We start from the raw sequence: 9844 nt of genomic DNA, 5'->3' as shown, positions 1-9844 counted from the left end.
ACAGTTCACATTCTGCAATGATTCAGCAAGTTCCGATGGTTTAGATGAGAAACAAACATTTTTGAACCATTTGTGAACTGTTTGCTGAATCATTCACCCTGACTCGCCCTAATACTAAATATGTGAGTCGAAAATCAATTCCCACAAACTTTTTTGATATTGAAGGTTTTCTCATCTTCAGTTTTGACCTCCATAGTTCAGGTGTACACATTGTGGTTGAGACAGAGGTGAACAGATTTGACACGTCAACATGAACTTGATTAGGCAACCATGAGAGTTTTGACTTGGACTCACATATTTAGTATTAGGGGGAGTCAGGGTGAATGATTCAGCAAACAGTTCACAAATGGTTCAAAAATGTTTGTTTCTCGTCTGAACCATGGGAACTTACTGAATCATTGCAGAATGTGAACCATCATTGAATGACAACAGCAACAGGCAACAACAATGATGGATCACAATGACAACAATGGACAACAACAGTTGACAATAGCATACCAACCTCCACCAACAAAATGATGAAGAAATACAGTATGCTGAGAGGGTAAAGTAAGCACCTTTATACTTTCTTTCTGGTCTTCCAGCTCCCCTTTCAAAGCACAATGGAACTTCACATCCTCATGAAATTTGGTCTTGATATCTGAAAAGTGGTTCCAATCACCCAATGGGCCAGCTTTTGGAAAAATGGAGGTTTCCATCCAAGCACTGGACTTGTGCTCCTTCCAATCTGCTTTCTGGCATGCTATACTGATTGGTTTATGCTTATCATAATGATCCTCTTATGTAACCTTTGTTGATACTTCAGGTATAGTATTTCAATCAACTATAAATGTAACACTGTTGCCTTGTACAGGGGTGTGCCTTTCTGGCATGCTATACTGATTGGTTTATGCTTATCATAATGATCCTTTTATGTAACCTTTGCTGATACTTCAAGTGTAGTATTTGTAATTGCATTGTGATTCTGCATGTTAATTTTACACATCTGACAAACAAGGTATTTGACTCTGGTATATCATCACTCAATCATGCAATCAATATATTATTACTAACCCTGTTCATTTGTTTGTTTCATTTCCCTTTCAATAGTGACTGAGATTTGGATGCTTTGTACTCTCCTAGATATGTTCACAAGGCCTTGGGGTATCTCTGTATCCTGCTAAAAATGCTATTGAGTGAGCATCCCTATTGCAGTACATGAGGCCCTCAAAAACATGTTTGCCTTTGATATATTAAGAGTGGTCTTTTGTATGCTGCCACCAAACCTCATTGCCATGAACTTATAGGAAACCATAACATCCGTGAGTTCATCCTCAGACCTAGAAAATGAATTCCTGAAGCAAGGAGACATCTGCTGGTAACCCCTGGATCCATCACAAGATCTTATTGCTTCTTCATTTTGGGCTAGCAGCAAATATCAGCTTGATGGCAACAAACATGCAAGAAAAAAACCTGACAAAATCATTGCACCAATTTGACTCAACCTTTTTATTACAGAGTCAGCTTGGGTTGGATCCACCTCCAAAGCCCACCATTGACAAACTTCAGCTGGAGATGGCAACGAGACTCTGTCGAATTCTGAATACAGTCACATCACAGGTTGAGGATTCAAAAGGGAACTGTCATTCTAAAACTCTTCCTGAGCTTAATCACTCACCAGGAAGTCATTGATGTTGGTATTGTCATCAGTCCTATATTGCTCAATCTGGAAAGAATTGTGATTGTCCACACATGTTGAATCATAGAGCTTAAACATTCAAACACTTACCAGGAATCGATGTCATGAACACTCCCATACTGCTGCTCAACAGGACCAATCTGAAAAGAGTTGTGATTGTAAATTTTTAGTGATGGAGTAAGTTTAATAAAAAGCCATCATACCATATAGATAAATTTCTCGAATTCCTCAGAAGACTTTTGGTATGGCTCCCACTTCCATCCAAGTCTGCAGTGGGAGAACATTGAATATCAGAGGGTACTGCATGTTTCCCATCAACTGCAGTTTTCCCCACATCTTTCAGTGAGAGTCTTAATCTGTGGTGGCAGATGATCAACTCCCTGGTGTGAATTAGAATTTGAAACCATATCTAAATTGTATATGTTGTGCTTCAGAATGTGTTCAGTGCTGATAGAATGATGCTATCAATCAGGTCAACAATGGTGCTGGGTAAAAGTCATGTGAAAGGAACTTTGAGGGACATGACGTCAATCCCCAAATGCCATGTTGTCATACATCAGGAAAATCACTTTTTTCCTGGGACAAACATGTTTGTAAGCTTTTTCCCAGGGTGTCACAAGGCATCACAGGATGTCCTGGGGCAACTTGGGGGCAACCTGAACTGTCCTGAGATAACCTGAAACTGCTAGTATACTAGATTTCAATAGAAAGAACATTCCTTATTGTATATGAATCATGATGAGTAAAATAAGACTGGAATGAGAAGAAAGTACACCATTGTCCAGAGATTGGTTGACCTACAAAAACTGCAACAACAAAGATTTTGCAAAACATATTCGTTTTTTGTGTTCTTTTTTGCACTGGAAGGCAGCATTTAAGTCGGTTCCAACACATCTATATACATAGCATTTAGTTCAGAACTCCCAGGGCTATGGACCAATTACTAGTGAAGAATCTGCACAAAAATGGTAAATGTTATCGGGGGTCATCATAAATGTCGAAACATTAGGGGCTCTTAGACCCATTCTAAAGCTCTAATTTGCGTGCTTCCAACAAGTTTAAAGTTGCATAAAACAGTGCAGAACCCATGATGATATAATATATGATACATCTCTACTACAGGACAAATAGTTCATGCTACAGTTTCTGAGGTACTCTATATTTTTTTAATGCTGATTCGCATAAATAAAGCAATTAAAATAAGCCTACATAGAGGCCAAAGGGTGCAAAACTCATGAAGTTATAGCTATGAGCTGCCTTAGAAAGTGTAAGAAGTGAATTGATAGAAGTCAGTATGGTTGTGGGATGTCACATGACATGTTCAACTTACATTTTCAAACTTAGACAACTTCAATTGTGACTACTACTACTACTACTACTACTACTACTACTACTACTACCACCACACCCCAACGACACCACCCATTGTGACCACAACACAATGCCTAATGCAAACAACTACATACCCCTGCCACAATGAGCAGCCAACAAATGAAGATGATCACCCACAAATGAAGATGATCACCCACAAATGAAGAACAAAAACCCACAAGTAAGTTTGTTTGTGTTGTCGCATTTTGCCCTTATGCTCACCAACTGTTCAGTACCTTCCTGTGGTCTGTTTTGCATGAGCATGGGCTTGTTCTGATACCTACACAGTCCGTGAACATGCTCCACAAAACTGTTTGTGAAACGATTGAGTTCTCATAGAGATAAGTCTGTTTGTGTGTTCGCATTTTTGCCCTTATGCTCACCAACTGTTTAGTACCTTCCTGTGGCCTGTTTCACACGAGCATGGGCTTTTTCTGATACCTACACACTCTGTGAACATGCTCCACAAATCCGTTTACAAAACACTTGAGTTTTCATGGAGGTAAGTTGGTTTGTATGATCACATTTTTGCCCTTATGCTCACCAGCTGCTCAGCACCCCCATGTGGTTCATTTTGCATGTGTGTGGACTCATTCTCATACCTATGCACCCCATGAACATGCTCCTCAAATCCGTTTACAAAACACTTGAGTTTTCATGGAGGTAAGTTGGTTTGTATGTTCACATTTTTGCCCTTACACTCACCAACTGCTCAGTACCCCTCCTGTGGTCTGTTTCACATGTGTGTGGACTTGTTCTAATATCTACACACCCCATAAACACACTCCTCAAATCCATTTACAAAATGCTTGAGTTTTTATGGAGGTAAGTTGGTTTTTATGTTCACATTTTTGCCCTTATGCTCACCAACTGCTCAGTACCCCCCTGTGGTCCATTTCACATGCGTGTGGACTTGTTCTAATATCTATGCACTCTGTGAACATGCTCCACGAAACCGTTTATGAAACAGTTGAGTTTTCATTGAGGTACGCTGGTTTGTATGTTCGCATCTTTACCCTTATGCTCACTAACTGCTCCCACTGTCCACCATGGCCTATGTGGATGGTTGAATAGAGTTTCGAACAACACAGAGGTGCAGCTTTGATGGCATTGCAGTAGTGTCAAGTGAGGAGGATGGATGGAAATTGGAGAGTGAAACCCTACAGTATGTGCTCCTTCTCTTTTCTCTTTCCCCCCTTGACTAATCTTGGCCCTAGCATAATTGAACCCAATCCATCCTACCAACCATAATCTCTGGGTTTCAATGCCACTTCGACCATGCCTGTGGGCCCAACCTTATCTAGACAAATGAACAGGTCCATTTTCTGAGGTCAGAATGCAGTATTCAATGGGGACAAAGGTGATAGCAGGCTAGGAGAAGGAAATGAGCTTCGTTTATGGGGCAGCACATTTGCTATGGATGCTTGTGGCTGGCATAGGTATTTTGGGGGTCTGTGATGCCAAGGTAACAGCCAGCAAAGATGCCTCCATGTGTGCTTGGGGAAATACAAGTGATACAAGAGACAAGAATGTTGTTTTACACCGCTTAAATACATTTAATATACATTTTATATATTTGAGTATAGTGGGGTGACAAAAATTGAAGGCCAAGTAAGTAGCATAAGGTCTGCTTCAGGGCTCTCTAGGGACAGCTCATGCCACCCTTGGACAACCTCAGCGCACCTCAGGACAACCTCAGTGCATCTCAGGACAACCCCAGGTTGCTCCTGGGAAATTAAAAAAAGGAACCTGTACCTGGGGGTAACCTGATGCCCTGAGTTCTGTGACAGCCTCTGGGTATCCAGGGTATACCCTGGATACCCTAAGGGAAGAAGTGATTTTCCTGATGTATCCCATGAAGGGTTACACATGAGATCAAATGATTGGGCTGTGATAGATGTGATGGACATGTATAACAGGGTAGTTCCCACTCGAAGCACAGGAATGAGTGGTTTCAACAGGATGTTTTTGTAAGCATATTTACCACATCTATGTGGAGATGAACAGTTAACATTCCAAGAAAACAATCTTGTAAATTGACTCACTAGAAATCTCTCCTAAAATTCACAAGTTTGACAAAGTCAGAATAAATTTTGCCATAACAGGAATTGAACTCAAGACCATAGGAACAGGTACAATGCTCTAACCAACTAAGCTATAAGGGCTTTAATATACACTAAACATAAACACTATACAACCCACCCTCGTGCCCTACGACCTGTAATGTTCCAGATCTGGCATTACCATGTCACTTTCTTTCCTTCCAACCACCACTGCCACCACAACACCACGACCACCACCCACAAGAATGACCATTCATCCATGCCACCTTGTACCTGTGCCGATGACAAGGCCTTGCAAAGTGGCCACCTATGTGCCCACACACCAGTCTGCAAACAAGGACCATTGAACGGAGGTCTTTATTGTCCCCCTGGAATTCTTGCTGAGCTCACCAAGAAATACTACCAAGTAGAAGAATGAGCAAAGAGTGAACCCACCCAATGGTCTATACTTGTAAACAAAGGTGACCAGGTCTTGAAGATGCATTTTTGTAACTGATCCGCCATAGCTCTCAGCATCTTTAGGGTGTCGTATATCGTTTGTGAGGCTGGGACTGTGACACATGCATGTTCGACTCACTCTTTGCTCATTCTTCTACTTGGTAGTATTTCTCTTTTCTCGTGTGGATTGTCATGCTTCAACTTGGAGTTCATAAGGCATGGATCACTGTGGACAATAATGAATTACCAGATATTCAGAGGATGGAAAGAAAGTAACATGCTGGATTCCCTCTGAGGTGGGGAAGGAAAAGTTCCTCCTTACCATTTATTCTTCATCCAACATGTCCCTGATTTGCACCACAAACATAGAACTTTGCAATATGTTGGAAAAACGATGGCTGCTCATTTCCTACCACCTCAGATACCATCATAGATGGGTTCACAATTCATGGGTCCTACTTAGGTCCATCATCAAAATCCCATACACATAGGGAACATGGGGCACAAACTACAGCAACCACAGAAAAACCCTTTATCTTCTCAAAAGTAGAGTTCACTGGTCAATACAATAATTTCCAACTATTCTGAGAGCTAACCACTGGAGTAAGTAGATGACAACAATTCCATCATGGTGCCTCCAGAACTTGGTGAAATTATATTGAGTATCGACCAGGTTAGTTTCATGGGAGGATGCTTAACTCGCTATAAGAAGCCACCAGCTCTGCCCCACAAGGTCTACAAGCACTCAGAGAAAAGCATTGTCCATGTTACCAGGTGAGTTCTGAATATTCATGTGCTTGAAAGTCACATAATGTCCTTAGCCTTGGGGATGAAGTTCAATTGAAAGAAAAAGGACCAAAAAGCATAATGAAGGTCATTGAATATCTGGTGACTTTCCTTTTTAAATACAGGCCTTTGGGTGAGTTCTATATCAATTATTGTCAGAGCTCCCTCCCAAAGATACCCTGACAGCTGTCCAGCCTGAATTATCAAAAGTTGAAGATGTCACTGAAAGTTCTGGGAGCTTAGTGACCAAAAACCAAGTGCTCATGGTGTGTAGATATCAAGTAAATTTGCTGTTTGATGACCTTGTGTGCATAGGAGGAGCTTCCACAGATCAAAGAATTGGAATCTCAGAAGTGCAAGAGTGACAGTGTTGAAGGAGGGATACTCAAGAAGGAGTGACACAAGTTGGTACAGCTGGGATCATCAACTTGACATGAAGCAGTGACCCAATTCACTGTAAGTTCTAAATTGGTATTCTGGCTTTCAAGTTCTAACTTGTTTCTCAGTTCACTTCTAATTACACCATATTATTCTTTTCATAATATGCCATGACGGTCAATATGAACTACTTCCCAAAATATTAGAATCTTGCAGTGGGTGATCTCTTCAACACTGTTAAGGACAATGAGGCCTTTTGCCATTGAAGTTCACTTCTTCAGCAATGTGCACTTCTGAAGAGAAAGGCATCAGAAAATGGACTCTATGAAAATGTTGGAATATTCACACATCATTGTTGGACCTTACATGAGCTGCCTGCTAAATCAGTCTCCATTTCCCAGCTCACTCAGATTGGTATTCTCCTAATTTTGCTTCTCAATCCTCAGTAAGGTATATTGGGGACAAACTGGCATCTGGAAAGGCATTTTGGCTGGAAAGAATTGTTGTTATTATGTAGCCATCCATAAATTTTCAATTTTACTGACAGCTACCTAGGTCTAGTAGACTCTGGTAGAGCTGTAGCTGCCTATAGATGCATAGTCACAGTAGAATATCAGGCTTGGCAGATGATTTGTTTCTGAAATGATGCAAGTGGCGTTATTTAGCATGGGTGCTGTTGAATGGTGAGTGACCACCCCATCATCATCACCCCCTCCTTGCTTACCTTCTTTGCAAAGCTCTTGCTAAGCTGGAGGATGAGGTGGATATCAATAAACCCAGACATGTGGGGAAGAGGGGGAGAAGAATGTTATTTTGAACAAGGGGTATAAAATTATTTGAATTTACATTGACATTTTCTCAATTAAATTTTTAGCAAAAAGGCATGCAAGACAAGTGCACAGAAAATGCGGAGGTGGCAGCAGAAGAAGCCAAGTGAGTCAAACACCAGACTCAGTGAGTTTTTTTTTAGTTTCAGATATTAAAATCATGATATTGAAGTATTTAAAGCACTATGAAGCTTCTTTCCAAAAGAGGCATTTCAGTTGCACTACCTGGATGGAAAGCCTTTATCTGCTGCCTCTCTTGCTGTATCTGCTGTCTCTGCTGCTTCTGCTCTGCTGTCTCTGATATTTCTGCTGCTGTCTCTGCTGTTTCTGTTCCTTCTCCTGCTGTTTCTGTTCCTGCTCCTCCTGTTTCTGTTATTTCTGCTGTTATTTCCACTACTGATTCTGGTCCACATAATGCCCTAAGTTCTGACACCACCACTAACTTAAATATGCCCACTCCCACCTCTATTGCTATCACAACCCAGAGACCTTCAACGCCTGCTAATGAGCCTGATGTCACCATGGAAAGCCCTCCTTGTCCTGAGGGTTCTTCTAGAGCTACAGGTGCCATTTTGTGGAATCAGGCTATGGGTCAATATTATAACCCTGTTGACAATGACGAACTACATATTTCTTCTAATGTAGAAAAGGTCAAGGGTGTTGTGAAAATCTATGTATCACCTTTGGACCCTGTTGAACTTGACTTCACTAAAATGCAATCTAGCCTAAAGGTTCCTGTCACTGTTAACTTAAACTTGGGGCCAGTTCTGAAGGAAGTAGCTGTTTGTTGGCCACCCATCACTTGTAAGCTATTTATGAAATATAATGTTCTAAATTTGAAGATAACTTTCTTTAGGAAATCATATTCTTGTTTATGATGCTTTGGATGGGCTTTGGGTTGCCAAAGGTCTCTATGATAGTGCAGTCGAGATAAATGACAGTATTTTATTCGACAATTCTGATGGGAAAGCAACTCTTCACATTCTTGTTGTAAGTGTTATCTACTATTCTGATATATTATAGAATTCTTTTTTTTTAGAGTTCTTTTGAGCCTGGGATTTCTTTTTCCTCTATTGCTCCTTCTCATGCTTGTTCACTCTGAGGTGGATCTATTCCTCATTCCCACTCTTGCACACATTCCATATCTACATCAGGGGACATCCAATCTGGCAGCATTGAACCATTAACTGCAGATGCTGAGGACTCAGTTGGTCAAACTTCTTTTACTGCATATGAAATAAGTCTTCTCCATATTCTCAAGGTTCCAATGAACCTTACATGTACAACAGCTGCTAAGTCCCTCCCAGAGCAATTTTCTTGCTATCTTGCAGTCACCAAAGCTCTTAACGACATGTGCCAGGTCAAGCAGTGGCCTGAAAAAACACCTACTGAGAAGGAGGTTACTGAGCTGTTTATTGGAAAAAGCCAGTGGAGCAATGTTTGGCATCCAATGTTCAGTAGAGTTTTACAGCACTTTCCAGAAATGGTCAAGTGGCTACAACATGATGCTGACAGCAAGGATGCAGAGGACCTTTGGGGAATAGATGTAAAGTACACTCTGAAGATGTTGAAAGAATGGATGGATCAGGGAGGAAAGCCTTCAAAAGGAAAGGCTAAGATTGTTGAAGAAGCTGTTGCTGCAAGCTTATTGAAGGGACTTGGAAAGGAGAAGGAGAAGGAGAAGGAGAAGGAGAAGGAGAAGGAGAAGGAGAAGGAGAAGGAGAAGGAGAAGGAGAAGGAGAAGGAGAAGGAGAAGGAGAAGGAGAAGGAGAAGGAGAAGGAGAAGGAGAAGGAGAAGGAGAAGGAGAAGGAGAAGGAGAAAAAGAACAAGAAGAACAGGAAGAACAGGAAGTCAGAGAAATCAGATGAGTAAGTTGGGATAAGATTGTTACATATGTGATTTTTTGGACATAGAAATCTAATCTTTGATTGTGAAAATTTTCAGATACTTAGTGAAGCCTCATGTGATGGTTGTCTCAACTTTAGTCTGGCTGCTGTTATGTCTTGCACTCCAACTTTTCATATCAGTTACTGGACCAACAGCAGCAGGATTCATAAATGACCTTTTTCTTGCTGGATTTTCTTTGAAATGTTATACATTGGCTACATCACCAATAAGTTGGCTACTTGTATGGCTTGCATTTGTTTCTTGTGTATTGGCCTCAGGGTCAACAACCACACCCTTTCCTAATAACCCATTTTAGGCTTTTAGTCGATTTATTTTGACTACATACATTTAACCCTAAAATCTCACTTGGAACTGTCCTGCTTGTCTTTTTTTCACTCCTGGAGAATCCAGACTT

General features: G+C 41.0%; 1 protein-coding gene across 1 annotated transcript; it reads left to right on the top strand.

Moving 5' to 3' along the window:
* Window positions 1-6178: 6178 nt before the first annotated feature.
* On the top strand, window positions 6179-9599 carry LACBIDRAFT_329784 (uncharacterized protein; the record flags this gene model as incomplete). The annotated part of the gene is made up of 14 exons (XM_001883999.1): window positions 6179-6223; window positions 6270-6324; window positions 6462-6469; window positions 6531-6602; window positions 6652-6731; window positions 6779-6792; window positions 7102-7159; window positions 7380-7397; window positions 7589-7647; window positions 7779-8198; window positions 8398-8531; window positions 8803-9410; window positions 9487-9505; window positions 9528-9599. The coding sequence occupies 14 exons, from the start codon at window positions 6179-6181 to the stop codon at window positions 9597-9599; spliced, it is 1662 nt and encodes a 553-aa protein (XP_001884034.1).
* Between the last annotated feature and the right edge of the window lie 245 nt (window positions 9600-9844).

This window comes from Laccaria bicolor, genomic scaffold (assembly GCF_000143565.1).
Source record: "Laccaria bicolor S238N-H82 LACBIscaffold_23 genomic scaffold, whole genome shotgun sequence".
Taxonomy (NCBI): Eukaryota; Fungi; Basidiomycota; class Agaricomycetes; order Agaricales; family Hydnangiaceae; genus Laccaria; species Laccaria bicolor.
This window is presented reverse-complemented; position numbering and strand designations above follow the sequence as displayed.